We start from the raw sequence: 24124 nt of genomic DNA, 5'->3' as shown, positions 1-24124 counted from the left end.
TATAGAGAGCACTTAGCTTAAAGAGGTGTTGCAAAGCTCTGCTCAGTGCCTATAAAGTGTTTTTAAAATCCTCTAGCAGAAATGCATCAGTGTAGAATATTCAGCGAAACTGGAAACAATGGGGATTTTTATGGAGATAATGTGCAGGCTCTGTTCTATCAACTACATTCATCTCAAATTTTCCTAATGTCAACGTCATACAGCTAAAAGAGGGTGCCAGATCCCCAGGGCTCTCCATGCCTTTTGGCACTGTGATTTAATCCCCCAAGCCTGATTCCCATTTCATCCATTTCTGCATGACTGAAGCAAAAGACATAGTTTGAGGGATAAGAGAACAGGAGATATTTTAGCTAAAGCAGTGTAGCTAAGACTTAGTTATACTTTGTTATCTTCAAAGAGAAGACAGATTATATTTAGATCAACTGCATTACAAACAAAAGCTGATACAAAAAAAACACATGGAAAGAGAGTAGGAAAGGGTAGAAACACACATCTGACAAACCTGTAATTTGGTAACAGGGAGAGGAAATACAACAACTTATTTGTTTATCAGGCTGCTCTATTAACCTCTAATGCAACATTTCATCTTTTATATTTGAGCTTTCCATTTTGTTATTAGACCTTAATGGCTAAATTGGCATCTTGCAGACCAGGCCAGGAAATAGAAGCAAGCACAGCCATTCAGACACAATTCAGTCCCTTCATCTATTCTGCACAGAAGCCGTATTAGCCCCTTTTTCATGACCCAGCCAATGTCTTGCTCCTGCATCCCCTTCCTGCTGCACTGCGTTAGGTGAGGAGATACCACTCTTCTACCTGCACTCTTCCTGGGAACATTCCCCAGCTCCGTTGTGTCAAGATTATATAGGTTAGCTAGAGATCTGCAAAATTACAATGAGCTAATTTTGACTGAAATGGGTTTAGGAGTAGTACAGCTAACAGCCTCATCTCCTGGCAAGGTGTAGAGATGAGTGTCTGGTGATAAAAAGACTCTTCAGCCAACACAGCTGCGGTTGAAAGAGAACATGTGGACAAGACCTCACTCCCCCATCTGAGCCCATTTAGTTGTGTAAGGAAGCGCCGTGATGCATTTTATGCTTAGACAGGAGCAGGAAAAAGGATAATAACCAGAGAGGAGAGAGAGCTTGAGCCAAAACTTTCCCTTTGCTACTGGGCCAAAGAAAGACTGGAAAGAGGCTTAGGGCTGGTGTTTAGGGCAGTCAGGTGGACATCCTGGGTGCTAATCCCTGCTGTACATATTCCAGTATGTTACTCATACAGAACAAACTGAAAAGGATCCAGCTCAGAAAACCCCACCAGAGCACAGAGGCTGGAAGTGGCAAATGGATTTGAATTGCTGTTCCAAGTTGGTGGACACATTTTGATGTCCCAGCTGAGGCTCCTGAGGTGAAATAGGAAAAGGAGGGTCTAGCTCATGAATCGTGCCAAGCTTTAGCTGCCACATTGCCTGCCTGTATCAGATTTTGATAATTTTGCCCTTTCTCAGTAGCAGAAGTGCAGGCACCTGCAGGGTTTTGATGGCAGGAACTTAAGTGCCTAGGGAATTTTGGCATCTCTACGCTCAGCTGGCAGCTGAGAAAGAGGTTTAAAGGCTCTAAATATTGAGCTTCAGGGCCCAAGTTCTTCGGCCCAGACTTCCTGAACTGATCCTACTGAATATTTTATTTCAATGATTGGACAAATACCACTTCCATAATATGAAAGTTGCTTTTGCCATTCTCAACCCTCTTTGCCCCTCATGTGTCACTAATCCATTAAAAATCCCACATAATAACCACTCTTACTGCATTCATTTCTCCTTTTTTTTTTTCTTCCTGATGTACTCATCCTTCTAAAAGAGGACAAATCAAGAAAGCTTGTTCCCAAAACTCTGCCAATTATATAAGTAGAGACTGTTATCAACCACATCTGGGAGAAAAAAGGCATTGAATTACCTATGCTGTCAGCTAATGCCACAGCAGATTATACATAAAACTGGATACATTCACACCAGGGATTTGTTGCAACAAAATAGGTCAGTCCATGGCTATCTTTGTATGTGCAATGTGAGATGTTTCACGAAGTAGGGGAGGAAAGAGAAAGCAACATTTGCTAATTGGAACTGGATCCCACCCTACTCTTCTGGAAGTCCATGCAAGAAATCCTCTGAATTTAAGTATGTGTAAGAAAAAGGCAAAACCAATAAGGAATAAATTATAATTTTCCAAACAGTAAGAGGCTTTTACTAAAATATTGTTCAGTAGTAACAAACAAACATGAAAGCTACAGAACTGCACTTGACATGAACATGTTTAATTATTTGTAATCCAGTATAATCCAGTGTGTAATGCTAAATATTTTAAAAGAAATTTTCTTCCATTTGTTCTCAGCACTGTTGGCCTGGAGCCAAAATACTGTTATTTTTAAAGGCAACATTCCACTATGGGTTCTGAAATTCTTTCATGTTAGCTCTTTTTATAGCAATTTAAAATTGATTGTGCATAGCAAATTCACAAACAGGAAAAAAAAAGAAAAAAAAGGGCAGAAAATATCCCTAATGTAGGTAAACTCCTGGCCTCATTTCCCAGAGTTCTGCAGCAGGAGATACTCTATAAAGTAGTTGCTAGGGGAAATAAAATAGAGCTGCAAGTATGGAAGAACGGTTAAAATCCTGCTTCCACACCTACAAAACCAAACTACAACCAGTTCCTCTGCACCTGTCAGAGAAGGAGAAGAAGGCAGGTTTTTAAAACACTACAGAGCTGGGGATGCCACTGATGAAAGAGCTGTGCTGAGCCTTAGCCAGATCTGGAGGTCTGGAGAATAGTCAGGATTGCCTATGAACTGAAACCAGGACTCAGCTTTTATCAGCAGAGGGAAAAGGTTTGGGAAACCAGGAACAAGAAGGGGAAGATATGTTGCAAATGGCCAGTGCGGGGCTCAGCAGGTCAGGTGCATCAGGGAAGGTCCTTGCGATGCACGGTTAATGGGGCCTTTGTTTGCTTTTTAATCCTAATGTCAACAAGCCACTCTGTGTTTCACATGACAAGTTTCATCTTGGAGCCAACGGATGGAGTAAATCAATCTCTGTAAGAAACTGTTTTCCTCAGCTGGAAGGTAATATAGCAATTCTTCTCTCGTAGTTATTCATTTTCTGGCAGATTGCATGCTTTGCTCCTTGTGGGGACACAGCTAGCAGACACAATTTGTTGCGACTGCTCTGTTCCTCCTGGTCCCAACAGGTATTTCTCACTCCCCCTCAACTCCTTCACGCACCTCCCCATTACAGTCTGCCACAGCCCCTTCCATCTGCTCTTCTCAGTCTTAGCATGTTTCAGATCTTGAATTTAAACCTCCAGAATTGACTATACCATGTTTGAAAGTTTGGGGCCCGGCTCCAACTTGTATTAGCTTGGATTTAAAATCAGGGGGTATTTTGTCTTAAATAATGAGAGAATATATTAAATACAGACTGGTTTTTGAGGCATTCTAGCTCTTGAGTCGCCAGGATGTGGGTTATATTTTCAAATTTTCTCTGGCAAATTTCAGACTAGAAACATGCTTTCCTAAATGAAAATTGAGAATCTCACACAGTCACCTGTCTCTGGGAGCTGAGACTTTAATTAAAATATCAACTATTGCAAGATTTGCAATGAAACTGCAAGTCAGCTGTTCTGAACCTCTCAGATTCCTCCTCTACCCATGCAGGTTTCTAAAAAGGTAGCACCCCTTTCCTCTTAAAACTACCTGCAATGTAAAAAATAAGCTATACAAACAGTCCTGTTCTCTTGTAAGATATTTGTATAGGTCTATAACCTCCTTCAGGGACTTCTTAGTTTGTATTCATTCACAAGCAGCAGAGAATGAAAAGTGTGGCAGGGAGAAACTCATTCCAGGAGTGCTGCAGCACCCTGCAGCTTAGCAAAGGTAGTTCGTGTAGTTACAGCTCTTCTTTTATTGAACACATCTGCAGCGTTCATTGGATTGGGATGTTTCCTTTATGCATCCTTGAGAGCTAGTACATGTCCTGGGTGGAAGGTTGAATTTGAAAAATGTACGTATATCCTCTGACCACGTACGGGACTACAAAGCCAGACTACCTTGATCCTATCAAAACACAAAAATACTACAACATACATGCAAAAATGAGAAACAATAGAAAGGACTCGTGGGTAAATAGCCATTTATTTGTTATAATCTAACCCCAAATATTTTCTCATTAAGATTTAATGTGGTTTCGTACAGAGGTGAGTTGGGGGGGTCGGGGTTGGAGATCAAGGCTATAAATAAAAGCAAGTAAGAAAAATGGTTTGGAAAAATTGTTCAGAGCCTTTTTCCTTGTCTAAAACAGAATTTATAGATTTTGCCCTACTGAAACCACCTAGTGTTCTTCTCTATAAGAATGAAAAGAAAGCAGGATACAATAGCTTTTAAAAGCAATTAAAAATAATTCAGGAAAAAGAAAAACAAACAAAAAAGCTAATCATGACACACACAAGTACAGAGGCAAGGGAAAATCAGAAGAGGACTCACAGCCATGAGGTCGACGTTACCTTGCCATAAGTATGAGGAATAGGGTTATATACTCAGAGGACTGACTAGGCACTATCCCATCACAGGATGGAGATGCTATGGCAGCATGCACCCTCTTTTAAGCCCAGGGAGAAATTCTGTCTGACTCAGCCAAAACTGTCTGCTGCTGTTTTCCTGTCCCTCCCATCCTGTGAAAAGTTCAACATTAAAACAGTGACCCATTCTATTCTGATTTTCTTACTGCTGTTCAGTATTTCAACATCTTTCCCTCCATGCTTATAACTACAGGTATTACTTTCACACATACCCAGGGAAAGAAAAAGACAGAGATTTAAAAAGTGTAGAAACAATCTCTAGCAAAAATATAGAAGTTCAAAGTTTTGTACAATAGACCAGCTGACAATTAATCTTCCTTTCTCCCCTGCCACAAGCCTTGCTTACATCCCACCATGTCAAAAAAAGCACATTCATCAATTATCTGTCTCCTTCTCATCCCACTCACCAAACAGCCATAATAAAAAATTTCCCTGATAAAATAGTCTGGAAGACAAGAGCATTTTGTAACAATTTTGCTAATTTTAAATGGAACAGGGATTTTTTTCCCTCATGTTTCATGATAGCCTATACTTTCTAGGACATCTTATTTTGTTCTCAGTTTACTGCAAATACTCATCCAGATTACTACAGGCTCCTGTAGCAAACGCAAAAACAAATTGGCATTAACAAGACATATTTTCTATAAAGGGTCACCTTCTGTGAACCTTGTCTGGCTATAACTATGCACAAAAATGCAGCTACTGGGGAAGAGACTGAATTCTTATGCTGAGGATATGGAGGAGGGAAGTTCTACTATTAATAAATCCAAATGTTAGGCTTAATTTAATATGCAGAGTTTAGACAGGGATGATACTTCGTAGGACCCTATTTGGGAAAGAATGGCAAAGCAAGACAGGCCAGGCATTATCATTTGTCCGTGAAGACAACTCATTTTTCTTTATATGCTTATTGAGAATGCAAGGCTCAGATGCCTTTTAACTGAGAGCTCCCATGTGAACAGGGTCCTGGCCCTTTCCCCACCATGTCAGTTCAACAGGCAGGCAACCTCACGGAGATGAAATGCTCTGTGCTCCCTTTCCCTTTTTAGCTTGCAACAGCAGTGAAGTATGTGTGTGTGGGGGGGGGGGGGTTGTTTGTTTGTTAAGATTGAAAAAAAACACCCAAGTGTCACATTGTGCGTTGCAATTAGACACAGATAGGGAGACATCTGTCACTTTCACAGATTCCCTGTGGAATCCCTCTGGACCCCTAAAGGGTTTGTATTGTCATTAAAGGAGCCTTAAAAGCCCCATGCACAGTCAGGGAGGACATGTTCCCCCACATTTCTTCATTTACACAGGAACTGAACTTTGAATTTGCCTTTGCTCACATCTGTGCCAGCACAGCGAGCATGCCAGGGTGGTCTTGGGCTGCATCTACAGTACTACAGATATTTTAGGAGGTAAAGGCTAAGCAGCAAAACACAGGCTGCTGCAATGACCACAGAGCTGCCTAAGCTATGTGACAAGCCACTTCAGGCCCCAAAGCATGCCAGAAGCTGAGGCTGCTTCAAGTCACCCTGATCCATGTTTCCCTTAGGCCTCTAAATCACTGGCTGCACCTCAGAGATTCAGCACTGAATTTCAGTCAGCCTTGACTAATGAATTGGCTCTGTCGGTTTTGGCATGGAGCTCATCCCCACAGTGTGAAACTGCTGAGAATAGCAGGTTCTTCAAGAGCAAACCTGGTCCTGTGAACAAGAGTGAGATTGCAGCCTTCGTGACTGCACAGTCCGGTGCCTTTAATGCAGCTCCCCATGGACAGAGCATGGAGAGGCAGGGGAGGGACACCCACACACAATTCCTTGCAGGGCTGGAGCCTAAGAAAATACCTGGCCCACGCAATGGTGGCCGATATGTCTGAGTACCACTGGTATGAGCTCAATATAAATGTGGAGAGAAGGAACATCTTGGGGGGGGGGGGGTGCCCCAAGGTCTTCATTGTCTGGCTGCATCCTAGGCTCACAGCTGGATAACCAGCTGTATCCCTGCTTTGAAGTGCTGCTAAGCCAGGAACCTCTATACTGCTACTCCTTTTCTTTCTCCTTGCTGCTATTTCTCATTATTTTCCCTTTTCCCACTCTTCTGCTGCATCAAAATTGCCCATCTGACAAAGAATGTTACAATCAAAATCTCATTATGGGCACAAGGGAACACACCTTATAGACAGAGCCAAGAATTAGAATTTACTGTTAGTCTAATTAATCCTTCAACAGTTAAATCAAAATGAAGCGGCTAATGAAACAAACAGCTCCTCTTAGTCCAGTTATGATGATACTAACATTTATAGTCCGAGTTATCTTATTATTGTTAATTCTCATTAATAATACAATTCATTTTGTTAGTCACCGACTTCCTGGTATCTACCTCTTTCTCTGGTGTTATGCTCACCTTTCTTATGAGCAGTAACAGCAAGTTTTTAGCATCCCAAGTTCTTCACTGGCAGGAGTATGCTGTCAATGGTACGAGTTTCCTCCTCCTCAGTCTTGGGTCTTCTGGAGCTTATTTTTACATGTTTTCAAACAGTCTGCTGCTAATACTTTTTTTTTTTAAATGGTCCACAAATTTAGTTACACAATGATCACTTAGGATTTGTTAAATCCTTGCCATATTATGGTATAATTTCTTTAGGGTAAAAACATGCATTTGCACAAAACTAAGCTAATGCAAAAAACAAGTTAGACATTAGTCACCTGTTGGGCAACTGCCGGTTAAGCTAAAACAAGCTAAAGTAAGCTCAAGCCCAGACAAGACCTGAAATGGTTAAGTTAATACAAAGTCTGCAGTCTGTTGTTAGCAATAGCACCATCATATTTCCTAAGCTACAGGGCTACAAGAGCTGTTTTCACAATGGTACCGCTGATGCACATGCATTTTCTTCCAAATAAGCACATATACTATTTGCACCTTCCATAAACATTTTTGGCACTAAAACTCTGCTTACCTGATCTTTTTGCAGTAACAGTCAAACCAACTACAGTCATTATCCCCCAAAACATCTGAGGTTTTCTTTCAAGCTGAACTTGCTCAGCTCTATTCACATCTGATAGAGTCACGCTTTCATTTCAAGCAACAGCAGCTTGTGGTTTTAAGCCTCCATCCTATTCTGGGTGCTAACGTCAGGGAAATTCTTTAGCCTTTTGGGACTAAAATCAAGCTTAGAGGTACATATATATATGTATATATGCATACATATGTAAGCTCAATGCTTGGAGTACAGTTACTAAATGACAATATATCACACTTCTGACAAACTTCAAGCATTTATAAACAGAAAGGAATGAAAAGCTAAAATTATAAATCTTACATTGCCCATGTAAAGAAATAACGTATTTTTTCATAGACAGCCTGAATCTTGGACAATCCCTACTGCTTTATAAGCGCCCATGCTTGAAAATAAGTCTGCATGTAACCTACAGTGTAAAATAACCTGCAATAAATCAGAAGCAAGGGTATTGGTTAGAGATTATGGGGCGTGGGGAAGCAGAGGCTGGTAACTTCAGGGTAAACTTCCCCTCACATTTCCTGCATGTACCTGACACCTTCATTGTTGCTAAATTGCAGAGGCCTTAAAGAAGAGAGAGAATCTCGCTTCTGGTCTAAAACAGATAACTTAGGAATTGGTTATGTAACTAAAAGACAGTATTTCATTACAACATAATTAAACAGGTAATGTATAGATGGAGCTAATAAACTGCTGGTGTCATTTTGATTTTGTTTTGAAACTGTCTTCTTCCAGCAGGTGACAAATATCATATATCAGTAAATGTCTTGCCAGTTGTTTAGGAAAAGATCCTTAAAAACAAAGTTATCCAGACTTGAGTAGAAATACATGAAATCTTGCAGAATAATGAGAAAGATACATATGTATAGGTGTGTGTTTATGAGTTTATTCATGTTTGTTTTTTAATGATTCCTGAGCTATTTAGGTGGCTATATTATCTCCTGGTTTTAATTATTACTGAAACATCATGGAATAAAAGGCTTAAATTCCATTGACCTGATTGCAATATTGAGTTAGATGTGTAAATGCCTTTGAAGGTTTGGTCTTTGGATTCATTCTGTTACCATTTTCAGGAATGATAGTTTTGCCATTCTCACAAAAGGACTCTGAGGATACATACAATAAATATTACTAAGTGATCAGATACCTTGGTAGTTGAGACTATGCAGGTACCTAGCCAGGTGAATAAACGCTCATGTTTGCCTGGAGGGCAATCTGACAATTTTCAGCTTATATCAGTTTGCCCCTAATTAGAGGTGAGAAGGGAATGGGAAAGCAGAAAGTGGGAGGACTTTAGGATCAAAGCAAAGTGACCTTGACAGGACAGAGGCTTTTATCTCTCCAGAAGTATGCGGCCTAAGTTGATGACAGTCATAATGCACTAGAAATGCATGCAATATTTAAGATTCTGGAATGGAACATATTATGAGTGCACATAAGTGCATTTTTAGGAACGTCTGAGATTTGATTAGATGTATATTTTGTTGCAAAGCCATAGATTTCATTCTAGAAGCAGTCAGTAAATATTTGGCCACTTCATTTGATATTTAAGCTTCTGTCATCATTAAAAATCAGGCTAACAGAAATTTTAGCAATAAGAAGATTATTGAAAGAAGCAATTGGCAAACTAAGAAAAATTTGAAAAAAATCAGAGTGACTCCCTGGCTCTAACGAGACAAAATTCTTACCAGTTTCAACAAGGCCAAAGTTGGCTCTTTCTTTTTAGTGTTCTGTATAAGAAGAGCACCTGAGAAGTTAATATTTTCTTGAGCCAAAACTGAAGACTTATAGAGTAGTCTTTCTAATAATTGAAGAATAACAGACTTGCCCATTTCTAAGGTAAAGAGCAGTGTCAGAAATTGTATTGGATTGTTTTGACCTTGGTTGGTCAAGTTTCAGTTTTAACTGGAATTAGCTTCCTGAGTGCTAACTGCACCTGCTAGTCTAACAGCAGTTATTTGAAGGATTAAATTTTATCATGGATTAATTTTTGGTTTGATTGAGATTTATGTTAACTAATAGTTACATAAACTGGTATGATAGTAGAATACTTTTTAGCCAAAAAAGAATTTCTGAAATAAGAAGGAAGTCTATCTTGTCCAGAATAGTATCTATTTGTTTTTTTAAGAGAAACATCTGTTTACAGGTATGAAAGCACAAATTATGCAGATACAGTTTCTTTTAATTGTGCTCCCCCCAAACTGCTTCACCATTTTTATTTTTTATTTTATTTATTTATTTACTGATTGATTGACTTGGCTATCAGTCCTGGCTACTCCATGGAATTAACTCAGAATCAAAAACATAACTCCAGTGAGCAAAGAATGCTGATTTTCCAATTTTCAGTGGTTTGCACAGACTACTGTTACACTGACTCTTGAACAGAGAACAACCACTTGCAACATGCATTTTGAAGATTTAGGATTAGCTTCTTCAGTTGTCTGAAACATAACAGCAGAGCTGTCCTAGAAGTTTCTAATCCCCAATTTGCTGCACATGATGATGACATAGTTATTTAGCATTAACAAAGTACTTAAGAGCTGCAGTATGACTCGCCCCTCCCTTCTCTGGAAAGCAGTAGCAAAGAGTGTGGCTGGAACAGATTTAAAAAAGAAAATATAAACTCTTTTTATATTCCAAAAAGATTGTACATACAGTTGCAAAGAATTTAACAATACTATGAACATAGATTGTTCTAAGTCAGATCAGAATCTTTCCCAGATTTTTTTTACTACTAAGAAACAACATGTTTATGAGGATCTGATCACGTATCACTGAAAGGAACTTTATCATTGGTTTCAATAGCCAGAGGAGCATACTTCAGTAACACATGTAGAGAGGTTAGTCATGTGTAGAGTCTTTGATGTTAGTGGTGTATGTACACACAGAGCTGTATGTACAAAGAAGGCAAGAAATCACACAATTCATATTTCCTCAATATTCCTAATTAAAGATCTCATTAAGACTTTCTAAAGAACTAGTGACATAAGTGGCATTATTAAATACTTTAAAAGTTATTCAGTAACAAATAATGTTCTTTTTATACATTTTCATATCATAAGAAACATAAAATTACTAATGAAAACATATTAAAAGGCCCCTTTCTAAGAAGAAAACGACCTCTCAGATTAGTAATTTGAAAAGCAAATATGCATGTTTCCTATTCAAAAAACTCAAGAGTTTCAGAAATATCATTCACTGTTTACAAAACCTGTTAAGTTTTTCATGATTCATGATTCATGACTGCTGGAATTACACACTGAAATGGAGAAGTTTATTGCCTCACCTGAAGCCACAGGCAGATTCCCCATACAGGGTAGTGTTAGGGCGTGGGTGTTTCTGGCTGTACGATGGCCGTAGCTGTAGGATGAATAAATATCGTCCTATAATGACAAGAATGTCCTAGCAGTCAGACTGCTAGAACATCCCTGCCATAATGGCATGGTATTTATTCACCCTGGATGAACAGCAAGCGAGCCTTATGCCCATTTTGATAGTCATTATCCAGATGTCGCAACTCTGAAATCATTCAGAAATGGTTCAGTCCTTCTCAGTGCTGCAGCTTCTTTAATGCTAGCCATGAGGAGAGCCCAGGAGGACTTGCTGTGGATATTTCCACCTTCTGCCATCTAGTCTAGTCCTGCCTAAGAAGATACATAGGATCTTCTAGACCCTTAAAAAGATCCTACACAGGATCCAAAGGTCTGTTAAGGGAGGCCAGAAGATCTACATTAGCTCTCCTGTCTTTTGCTGTGGTTTCTTACACTGTGCAATTAATAGCGGTAACATTAAGAGGCTTTTAAAGAAGCCATAGCCTTCTAGTACAGCCAGTTACTATCAGGATCAAAGAAATAAGAGACTGTTTCATCAAAAAGAGAGACATGGCCTACTAATCTACAGTTCTTTTAATAGTCCATTTGTAATGAAATGTGTTTTAATGGGCATTTCTCTCTTTCCACTTGATTGCTCCTGTTGGAGTGCATTTGCACAAATGGAGTTCACTTGCCCACACTAAGCCTAGCATTACAGACGATTCTGATTTGGTAGCAGTCTGCATTGATTTCATGGTGGTAAATGACCATGAAAGTCCATGAGAAATGATAAAGTCCTTGATGATCAAACACAAAGCCAAAGTCTAGGCATTTCTATCCTCCCCAGGTTCAATACATTATGTCCCATTTACCTACTGTTTTCACCTAACTTCATGGGTAATTACCATATGTTTCTGTCAAGAAGTAAAGAAAAATATAGCGAGCACTGAGCCTCTAGCAGAGAGAAAGAAGCAAACAGCAGCTGCTAAGTGGAAAACTACTTAAGAAAGGCAACTGCTTTGCTCTACCAAGGATGAAATGGGGCATGCTGGGAATGGGGGCAGCAAGGAGAGAAGTCCCTATAAGGGAGAAATGCAAAAGACTGACAGAAAAGATTAGTCACTAAAAAAAGACAGAGTAGTAGTCACATGTAGGATGTGGCTCTCTTAGAAATATGAACTTACAGTGGTAAATAAAAAATAGGAAAAAAAATCTTTTTTGTGTGTAAGAAAAGTGTATAAACTCTAATATGGCTAAATTAGAAATACGTGAATTCTGTTTACCTCTTCGCCCTCAATTATACTACTTATAACTATTCTGTTATCTCAGTCTGTGGGTTTCCTGTATAGGAAATAAATCAGGACTTTAGCAATTAATATCAAATCTGACAATAATATACATTGCCCAAAGCACAACAAAAATATTCCTGTCAAAGAATGTTCTTCTATTTGGGTCTGCTTGTTAGTGAACTGACTAATTATTACTGTCAAAAATAGTCAGTCTTAGGAAGACATGCTGGTGCCTGTTGAAAAAGAAACTTTACCTCCTGCTTTGTTTTATTCCTGGTTATGCATGTGGCAGTATGGCTTCTGCTTTCATTATCACACTGCAATACTTTAGGGAGAACTGTAATGTCACTAAAACAACTGCAAACCCAGATTTTTCTCTTGTGTTTGGAGAGTATCTTGGACACCTTGGCTTTGTATAATTGCTGATCGGCACAGAAAGGATCTGTTGTCTATGGCTCTTTCTCATTTATGGGAGCTTGTGGATGACTCTTCATTGATGACGTGGGGGGAGGTTCCTAATAAACTCTTGGCTGAGTGTTCATGGAAAAAGAAAACCATGAAGTCTTACCAGTATTAAGGAGAAGATAATTTTCAGGGGGAAGCTGGCCAAGGTTGGCTTTTTTTTAAGTGTCTAAAGATTTGGAATAGTTTTGTTACTAGAGATTTTGGGGTGGTGGCATCCTGACCTTTCTCAGAATGAAATCTTTTTTAAAAATAGCTCTGTTTTTTTTTTAAAAATTACAGCCTCAAAAGTCACTGATCATTTCTAAGAGCCTGTCTATAAGAGTTTTGAGTACCAGACCCTACAGAGAAACAGAGGAAGAGGTATTCAAACTATCTGAGTTCTCTCAGTGGAGAGACAAAATGCCTTAGGCACTTCCTGCTGAGGAGCCTGCCTCTTTCCATTAACTGTATAAGAAGGCTAAGTTCCTTTTCAGACATCGGATTTCGATGCATGAGGTAGACTGATGTTTTCTTTGATGATACTCCTGCTTTAAAGAACCCTAATTCCCTATCTTTCTCTCTTTTGGGGAACATAAAAACCCAACCTTTTAAAAACATATGCAAGTATGGTAGTTGCTTATCATATATCTGAAAACAACAGTAACTTTCACAACAGGATGGCAAAACTGCAAGCTTCCACCAAGTACTGCAATGAGGTTTTCTTACAGCATTTTCATAGCTTCAAGGATAGTCCTGCTACAAACCCTTTGCAAATTGAATTGGTTTCCATTTGGTCCACATCTGCTACTCTCTACTTACAAGGTATTGATTACAAATAAAAGACCCATGTGCCAGATATGCCCAGTTGTAGAAGTGCTACCAATTTGTTTTGCTAGTAAATGTAGTTGATTTCTTAAGTGTTTTAATCTTCTCTTCCTTAAGGAACAATATAATGTCATTTACAGTATTCTTCTGCATTACCTGTTAGTCCCTATTTTTAGATTATAACACAGTATTAGTGTATTAGCAGAATGATTCTCTCTGCAGGGGAACAATGAAATACCATGGAGGTCTGTCCCTACCTCACCCGCAAAAGTTAAAGAAAGCTAAAAGTCCAACTTCTGCTTCCTGTTAATGCCGTGCAGAACTAGCTCACTAAAAAGACAGGCTCAGATAGAGCTAGCATCTGTTCTTCCTCCTCTGCACCTCTCCATGTAGCTGGTTACGGAGAATGTGTATAGCCTGTGGCACCTATGTAAGGTTGCTGGAGTCACTGCCCTTGCCTGCACACTCAGGGAACATCAGATCCTTTCCCAGATGTTCCTGCTGCAATATCACCCATCCATACACCGTCCAGTGCACATCAATGTGCAGCACCCTACCCAGTGTGTGCAGCAAAGGTTAACCATGGTGATTACAGCACAGATGTTATGTCTTGATTGATCTCACTATCCAAAAGGATGAAAAATAACTGTGTAATTAATATGCTTGACTCAGGAAATTTAAGCCATGACACAGACATTCTTGTAGGACCATAAATAAGTCACTTAATACCACCATATGATGGAAACAAGATTTCCTTTTTTCTGCCCTTCCTCTGTCTTGTGTTTTTAGATTGTTATGCACAGTGGATAAAAGATACATTTCCAGTTTTGCTAAATACAGACACTTAGAAGGGCAGCTCAGAAACAAAAATGACAGTAAGGCTCTTTTCAAATGACAAATGAAAGAAATCAAAATGTGTAAGAGCAGATAAACCAAATCATCAGTCCACTCACCAGCTACTGAATAATCCTACAGAGTCATACAGTCATCTTTTGCAACCCTCATCCACTCACTAAATAAAAAGATATACTTCTCACTTTCCCTCTTTTGTCAGTATGTGCTTTGGTGATGACTGGTGTTTGTGTTCATTCAGGTCCACTAGGGTTAAAGCAGTGGCATTGTTCATAAGGACCATCTTAATAGATGCCAATGCAGGATGGAGGTAGTAGTTATCTTAACATTTCTGCTGCATTCAGTTATTTTTCTAGTTCTGGGCCTTTTTTCCTGTTGAGAGAACTGAATAAAAAAATGACTTTGAAAGACACTATAATCAACCACTGCTGGCTGCAATTACATTGTGTGCTTGATGTCTTCAGAAAGTACCTCTAGTTTAAAACCACAAATCTTTTAGTTTGAATTCTTTCCTGGCCCTGTTCTGTTTTGTGATTTCAGAGGTGTATTTACAAAAATGATCACTAGAGTATATGGGTTTAAATAACAAAGATATCAAAAAAAAAAAAGTGAACATCAGAAGATTAAAATTTCATCAGCTATCTTTACTCTAAAGAAATTGACATTTTTTGTATTTATGACTGATATTTACAACGGAATGTCTCTTGGAGAATGAAGGAAAAAGGGCATTTGGATTTCAGAGCTGTAAAAGCTAATTCACACTTGAGAAAATTATTAGATGGAGACTTTCAAATCTGACTGGTCACAAGAGAGACATAATTGTAAAATAAGCTCAAACTCAACAACTGCCTTTTAAGTCCAAGTCAATTATGGACAAGTCTGCAGTGTTACAGCTTCTGAGTAAATGAAACTTAGTTATTACTGAAAATATCCAGCAAGAAATTCTATATTACATATCAAAATGTATCAATATGATATATTTGGCCATATGAATATGACACTGAAAATAAATGAATATGATAAATTTGGAAGCCTCCATTTTTGAGGTTAGCTGGAATACTTTCTTTTCTCTGTGTAACTACTGCTACTTCAACCTTTTCCCCATGGGAAGAAAGTAATTTTTCTGCAGATTTTCCTTACAGTCTTAAGTTTTTTCTTACAGTTTGCATTTGGGGTAGCAGAATGGCATCCTTCATGTTTGTGAGCCTGACCCAGGGACAGCTCGGGACCCTGGCTCCTGCGGGTTGTTTGCATTCTCTCAGGGAGTCAGGCATTGCTTCTTTGACATGGCTTTGCAGCAAGGTAAAATCCAAGCAAATAAGCACCAGATCCTTGTCTAGCACACCTCATTTGAAATCACATCTTATGCACTGAACCTAATACTCAATATTTTGCCATGATACCACCCCCTGCCCCTCTGTTAACCCTTTTCCCTTCCCTTCATTCCTCAGGCTTTAACAATAAAGTCTTGATACCTTCCTTGCTCTCTGGCTTGACAAATTAACCTGATGCCACAGCCAGGGGAAGTACTTTCAGCAGGACCATGATAGTCCTGAGAGCAGCTCTTACGTGCATGTTCTTGCCACGGGACTGGCACTTCCGTCTCCCGCATGGGGACAGCATGACACTGAAAAGCCTGCAGTCAGGCTACTGCGGCTGACAGTGTACTCTGTAGAATTGCTGGGAATTTATGCAGGGCCAGTTTGTCTGGCAAACTCACTTGGTGCTGGCTGGGAAAGCAGTCTGAGTAGAGCATCTAGGAGATATGATATCAAAATATTTTTATTGCATTCCCCCATCTTTTATCTTCTACAAAAAATATATAAATTAAAGCCTCCCTGACAGAACCCTCCTTCTCTTCCACATGCACTGGTAGACACTTTATAAGATGCAGTTGTTGATGAAGCCAGGAAATAGTCTGCATCTTTCCACCACTGACCATAAATCAGGCATGACTTTGAAGCAGTACAGGCATATACACAGGTGCATCCATAGTGTAATACTGCTTGAATGAGACAGCAGGGTCAGTTCGCTGCCTTTTTTTTTTTTTAACAAGAGCCTAAGCAGTCACCATGGGGAGGAAAACTTTTATTGTTTCACATAAATCAGAAAAAAAAAACAAAAAACAACTATCTATTCATATTAGATGAATGTTCAGATCCAAACTACACTCACCCAGGGTATATCAGTAACATTTCCCATGCTCTGTTTCCTAAATTACTATGCCATAGTATCTATTAATTTTCACCTCCTCATTCATTCTTAGTGTGACAATAACTGTGGATTACTGATTCTTGAAATACAATTAATGTTAATTCCAGTGCACTAATGGACCTTAATCCTAAAATGTGAAGCTTTGTACCCAGCCCTCAAACAATGAAATGATGACAAGGCTATAAACGATCTATTATACTGGCATTTCTGTTTGTATAAAGATTATGTCAGAAATTTTAGAGACACTGATTACTGTTGATGTATTTAGAGGATATTCAAAATCAAATCATCAGCAACCCATAATGTCTGAGGCATATAAATATATGTAGAAAATTAAGTGAATGCATGGGATTTGAAAAGAAATGATGCTCAAGTCCAAAGTGCAGGACAATTTATAAAGCATGTTCCTCTCAGAGGCTATTGAGGGGGGAGGTGAACGGAAGGGAATGAAGAAAAAATGCTTTCTATCTCCTTCCTGATGGCTCTGATAGGAACTTTCTTTACTAGTTCAGTGTTATTTAAACACCATCTGGAGACAACACTACAGGCCACAACTCTAGGTACCAGTCGGGACGGAACCTCTTTGTAATTCCCTGTTTCAAGAACCTGCACCTGATACCTGCCAGTCTGAGCAGGGAGAGCCATGCCCAAGCAGTGCTCCCTGATTAACAGGAGGGACTTGAACAGAGGTATTTCTTCTTTGACTTGTGGTTGAAATAATTAAGTATCTCGCAGTAAGCAGGTAAATTTGCATTGAATTCTCACATTGGTGGCATTCAGGCATTATCTACATTAACATTCAGCATACGAGATACTGGGGGAGAGGGTAAATTGAAAGGTTGACTATGAATATTATTACCTAGGGGAAATAATTTTGAAGTTGATATTTATAGTGATAAAGTAATTGTCTGAGGTTTTGATCCTTCAGAGAGGCATGATCATAAACTTTACATCTATGACTTGTCACACTGAAGACAGGTCTTTGACTGCAAGTGACAGTGCTTTTATGTTAATGATCATCATACCGAAAGTTAGACTGGGATTTTTTTTAAACTTGGGTATGCAGTTTCCTTCTGCTCCCATGAAAAGCCTAGATCTGCTACATATTTGAGCTGACAGAGCTAAAGCCAATTGTTTGAGATTGTCATACAATAAAATTGTTTTCGCTCTTGACATTTTAGTTCATTAGCACAGTTAGATCACCCACCAGCTGACCGGCTCATAACTGAGAAAAGTGGGATGTTTAAAGTGACTCTTTTGTCTCATTGCCTGTCTTCGTATGATCTGAAGAAAACAAAGAAATTTTAGCCCCATCCCTCCCCGCCAAGCAAAAGGTCCCATGAGTTATACTTTACACACCTCCATTTAAAGAAAAAAATGTTCCTTGTGAATGAATTGTTTTCAAAAAAGGAAAACAGGATTAAATTCGACAATTGCAAGAGAAAAATTATTACACTGCAGAGACCTCTCTGGAGCATTGAGCCACTGGAGCTGAAGCACAAAATGGCAGCTAACAACCACTGGCACTCGCTCTTTACAAAAGGCTTAGCACAGAGTGCTCCCGTCTTCTTTATCCACTCAACTGAATGTACCACTCTGACCCGTAAAATAGTTTTCAGCACCTACAGGGCAATACCATTCTGGACTTCAGCTTGTACTTACCTCTATTGCCCACTTAAGCCCAGATCTGTGAAATGTGTCTGCTCTCTTGGTGCTCGCACAGAAATTACTGGGGTTTAGCTGGTCTGCTGCTGTGTGAAGACTACCCAGGCAAGAAGGATATTTCAGGATCATGCCCTTAGTTCGGCATTTTGGACGCATCTCAGCAGAGGAGAATAAAAGGCTGTATTTCACAGCTATGATATCACTCTCACGAGCTATATTTCAGCATAAGCCACTATAAAATGTCTCCCATGACATCAGAGCTGTGAATTATAGCTGACTTCAAGTGCAGAAAATTCCCCCGCAGGAATAATTGTTTCCTGGCAACTGGCATTTACAGGAGTGATCCTTTAAAAGGCTGGCACACACCCGCTCCAGGTAATTCTGCTCTAGGCAGCACTGCTGGGGAAACATTATGTACAGGAGCACAGGTATCGAGCCCCACCATGGGATTTGTCCGTAGGGGTAATGAGATGAACACTGGGGGTACCTGTCAAGTGATGATTTTTGCTCCCTTGCGCCTCAGCAATCCACACAGACTTCACTAATAGCAAAATAATAGGTTTGTTCGTATGCTCCCTACCTCAAACCCTGCCTCCCCAATAAGGCAAGCCATGTGCGCGCAGCCAGAACTAACATCTTATCAGTCTTTTCACATCTACGCTCAGAGCAAATATCATGACAGGCCTGCTGTTAAATGGCAGTTCGCCAGGGCTGCCGCTGCCCAGGGCACTAATTAACTCACCTGGGCAGGCTGCAGCCTTGCCCCAAAGCAGCCTGACAACAAAATGAAAGTCAAAAATATTGTACGAGACATAATCTCCTCTTTCACATCACATGAGAGAACATGCCCACCTGAACAGACTCCAGTCAGGGCTGGGAGGTTAGAAGAGCAGATGTTGGCAGAGCTGTGAATGAGGAGACCCTACGCAAGTCAGAAAGATACAGGAGAAAGAGAACAGATACTATAAAAACTGGGAGAGTTAAAGTAAGCTCAGTCCTCTGTAGCCTGGTGCCTGACTCTGCCCATGTCCCCCTCTAACTACCTGCACATTTATTTACTGGTGCTCCATTAATCACCTTGAATGCAATTGCTGTATATGTTGCAAAGCTCAGTCACCCTGGCTTTTTCTATTCCTCTCATTTTTTCTTCCACTCTCCTCTGTGAAGGTCTTATTACTAAGGGAAAAGCACACTGGGCAGTGTGCTGTGTGTCTTACTGTTACATCTGTGTGTGCGTGTGTGTATATGTACTGACGTATGTGTATATCTGTGCATGTGTTTGTCTATATCTGTGTCTATCTGTCCCACAACACTCAAAGCCTTACATGGATCAGTTCCCACAGACTACAGGACAAAGGGTTTTTTTTTTTTACCTACAGAAGGCTCATGAGTGTTAATGAGAGCTAACTGCAAACCTTCCCTTTGCTCAAGAGAGGACTACACTGCTTCAGAATGAACTACGCCTATTCCACTCTTCCTCTTAATGTTAAAAAATGGATTCCCCCTTTCCCAGAAGTTACCTCTTTATCGTATTTTACCTTGAGAACCAGTAAAATGATATTGTTTGAACAGCCCTATTCCACCACCTACTATCCATCTAACAGCTGAGTGGTATTTCTTTAAAGAAAATGATTTAGTAAGAGGAACTGTAAGAAACTTGAGGTTATTTTATACAATTTATTACTAAGAACAATGACAACCAGAAGAGTGGCTAACCCGAGGCATTGTAAATGCTTTAACTCCATCAGTGTAGCTCAAAGGCTAAATTCTGCCTGATTTACACCTTTAAAAAACTAGAGGCACATAATATAGCGAAGAATTTGGCCTTAGATATAGAATATGATCCAAATAGTGTTACAAAAGAAAGCAAAAAGAAAATTTTCTCTTTTGGATTTGGTTGGAAATCAACAGTTTCTATTTACAAGCACTGATAGCTGCTGCACTGAATTTTGAGCTGTTTCAGAATGATTTATGTTTTTTGATGAGGATACTAAAAAAAAACAAAACACTTTTCCAAAGAGCATCTGTACAAAACAAAATGAAAATCAAACATATGATCCTTCTTTAAGAGTATGGATCTGTTTGGAATAAAAAGTGAACAAAGTTTCTATGAAAAATATTCTTATATGTTGTTGAATGTTTCTGTAAAATAATTTTAATTTCTTCAGACTTATAAAGTGTTCCAAAATTGCTAATTAAGCATTTTGCATGATTGGTCACCTGAGACACATAGTATCATTTCTTCTTCCTGAATGAAAGATTTCAACTTTTTTTTTTTTTTTTTAAACAGAAGAATAGTTAAAACCACACTATGGTACTGTTTGTATAGCTTTGGTCATGATGAAATTCTTGAAGTCTTCAGAAATTGGGATCATTTTCATAATTATTTTGTACGTGTCCAGATATTTAATATGAATAATAGTAGGAAACAGTAGCTAAGAAGAACCCACAGATAACGAAGAACCAGCTGAATGGTTTTGTTTTTAAAAGTTACCAGTTAAAATATTTACATATATAACTATGTCATTTAAGATCCAATACTCAGTATAAAACTCTGGCAGTAGGTAACTTAAAAAATCAAATTGTCCACTTAACGTCCTACACAGTATCAAACAGCTCTTAGATGTGAAAGATATTAAAAAATATGTACATTTATTTCACTAACCCATTTACTTGTCCTTTCTCAAATGAAATCAAAGGCAAAAATCTTAAATTTAAGGTAAAAATCATGGAGCCATTTAAGTAAGTCCAGGCTTTTCAGCCCATAACTACAGCAACCTAATATCTCCTGGGAAGGCAATGTGCACTCTTGGTACCCCTTCTTAGTGTAGTAATGTAACCCCACCAAGATCTCCAGTCACCATCTAATCAATTATATCCCAAAGTCCAGTCAGTAAAAAGAGAAATATCTAGTGTACATTAATCCAGGAATGGAAGTAAATGGAGGTAAAAGAAAAATTAAACATCAGGAATACTTCCTCCTACTCAGTACAGATTCACTTAGATTATTTGAAGGACCACTTGCAACATTTTTGAACTAGAAAGCCTAGCTTTTCAACAATCGCTATTACTCTTCTACTTTTTGGACTTATTTGCTATAATGATTAAGTACCTTTGAAAATGCTTAAAATGTTGTCATTTTTATTTTCAGATATCCTTTGAGACTGCAAAAACTATTCAAAGAAAGAAGGCATGAGACTGGATTCAGTGCAGTAAATTAGGTTAGTTTGAGGACAAGAAAATAAGTCATTATTTGCACCTCCTTGTGTTGCCGTGATGAGAACTTACCATTGCTTCTGGCTGCTGTTTTGGGCTGGTCAGCCCCACCAAAGTTTCTTAACTTTGTTGTCCAAAAGGACTAGTGGCTTTCCAGAAAAGGAAAAGGTTTTGGTATTATCTGGAAACAGCAGGAAAGACTTCAGTCGTTCCAAAAGGAGCTGGATGTGGAATCAGTTCTTTTTACTGGAGGAATATACAGGGACCGACTACCAATATGTTGGCAAGGTAAGACTCTTTTAGACATATATGCATTTTGATTTTAAAAGCATTAGAAAGCCAACAATAACAAGTATGTATGAATGAAGTCTACTACAAATGTTAGTGCTCATTCCTGCCTGTCCAGCTTCAGCCAGAGAAAGGTTAGCACACTTCAGCATCAAACTGTAATCAACAGCAGGGAAGGCAAAGTTCCCAGTTCAACCTGTGAGTCCCATGGCCAATCATACACAATTATTTTAAAGATTTTATTTTTATTTTTGTTTGGAAATAATGCAGTTCAATTATAGGAGGATATTCTAGACCAGATTCTTAGCTTTAAAATTTGATATGCTTTTTCCCTCCTACTCATTAATTTTATTAGAGTCCTACTATATAGACCAGAAGAGGGTTTGGTCCAAGATATTTAGGATTCACAGTGCCAGTATTTTGGTGAGGTTGCTCTGCCTGTATTTTGGTGAGATTTCTATCATCCATTTCATTTCTCATTCTCCACTGCAGATACTTCTGATGAGGCTTTGTGGTGCCACTGAAAACTCTGTAATATAACCATAATACCACAAGCCATGCTATTAGGAAGAGTTGAAGCACACTGTGCTTATACATTAGGAAACAATAAATGGCTGAAAATTTCCAATGCTCAAAGAATGATAACAGTTAGAAAAGGATCTGTTAAAAAAAAAATCACAGCTCTGAGAATAGCTACCTTCCTGAGCAGCAGATTCCCATGTAGACAACAGCTTTTGTGAACTGCAGAGCTAATGCAAGTGCGGTTAAGTCCAGAGAGAGTCTATTCTGTCCAAGGTGCCATAGTCTATAGGATTCTGTATTGCAGAATGCAGAAATTGTGCTATTGATAACACTCAAAGTAGAAAGCTTAGTTTTCCAAACTAAAATGGGATTGTGTCTGATCTAGTTTGATCTTTCAAGCCTCTTAGCAAAGGCTGCAGATCGCAGTGGTTTGACATTTTATCTCCCTCTGCAAGGTTCTGAGCGTTCCCACGAGAGATGATGGCTGCTTTGCTTGCCTGCCAATCAGCTGTTAGTCAAAGTTGAATGTGACACTCCTTTCCTAGTAAATGGCTGCAAGGCAGGATTCAAATGAAGAGCTACTCAGCTGGTACAATACTTATAGAGCTCCAACCAGGATAATCAGCATTCATGAAGAGTACCATTGAGCCCAATGAATCTGCAGGAAAAAGCCAAAGGCAGAGAGTCCTCAGAGAGGAGAAGGAGGGAGAGAAGATAAGTGGGTAGGAAAATGAGTCAGGAGAGAGTAAGAGGGAAGAACTAGGAAGACAGAGGTGGACTGAGAGGAAACTTCACAGAAAGGAATCAAGATAGAGGAGTGGAAAGAGAAATCAAGTGGGGATAGAGGATAGAAGTCAGGAAAAAAGTTTACCTAAAGAGAGAACAATAAAAACAGAAGATGAGATGGTGAAGGAAAAAAAAAAAAAGGTAAGAAATATGGAGTCTAGGAAAAGAAAAGAATACAAACTGAAAGAAAACAGTTTGCCACCCACTCTCCTATTTCACACACTTCTTGGGGGGCAGGGAGAATGGGGAGCTCTCTCCCCAAAAATAAAGCATAGGGTGCTGAGATGAGCTCTACAGCCTGTAATTTATGCTATGACATTAAGGCTGTTCAAATCCCAGGCCCCCTATTCTCTCCACTGCAGAATTTGAGTAGAAGCTACTGACTTCAGAGGGATTGATGGGAAAGCAAATATTACCTGAGGATGAGTTTGCCAAGAAATAGTTAAAAATGGTCTAGCTGGACCAGAAAACCAAGAAAGTTTGGACTGGAGTCACTGAGAGAGAAAAAAAATGTGGAGGACCATAACATTATTTTTAAGAATTAGTCTTCTGCCTATTGGTTTTTTAATACACTTACTATTACAAAGCATAGAAATGACACATAATGTATAAATGTCATTGATTCTGTGTCCCTGGGCTATTCACAAGTGGCCTTTCACACATCTTTCAAATGCCAGAACTGCTCACACCCTTGTAATTGAACAATTAGCCAAGAGGCATGAAAGAAAAATCATTTATTATATAGAGAAAGTTGAGTATTGGTGTGAGGATAAATGATAGAAATAGCTGGATGTCTCTAAATTGAGGTAACCAGGCAATTTAACTGAACAATTAAACTTGATTGGTGTGGGCAAATGAGGATAATGAACATGTTTATTAAGCATATTTTCTCTCAGAGGATGTTAACCTTAAGTATGACCTGACAATGATAAGCATATTTGGTTATAATATTTTTGTTCTATATAAAGAAATGTAAACAAGAAAATCATTAACACCCTTAGCAACATACGTATGTAAAAGGGAGTTCTGCTTATGTCTGACTGCTTATGCAGTCAAATCTGGTACTTGTTTTTCGGTTTC

At 39.0% G+C, this 24124-nt stretch overlaps 1 protein-coding gene across 2 annotated transcripts in view; it reads left to right on the top strand.

Moving 5' to 3' along the window:
- LOC106482919 (cadherin-6) overlaps positions 1–24124 on the top strand; it is a 105079-nt gene that overhangs the window by 32455 nt on the left and 48500 nt on the right. For both annotated transcript variants that reach the window (XM_067290979.1, XM_067290980.1), the window contains one exon: positions 21384–21736. In XM_067290979.1, coding sequence (XP_067147080.1) covers positions 21509–21736 — 228 coding nt within the window. In that variant the 5' untranslated portion in view covers positions 21384–21508. The remainder of the gene's footprint in view (positions 1–21383; positions 21737–24124) is intronic.

The sequence above is a fragment of the Apteryx mantelli genome, chromosome 2 (genome assembly GCF_036417845.1).
Source record: "Apteryx mantelli isolate bAptMan1 chromosome 2, bAptMan1.hap1, whole genome shotgun sequence".
NCBI classification, from domain to species: Eukaryota; Metazoa; Chordata; class Aves; order Apterygiformes; family Apterygidae; genus Apteryx; species Apteryx mantelli.
This window is presented reverse-complemented; position numbering and strand designations above follow the sequence as displayed.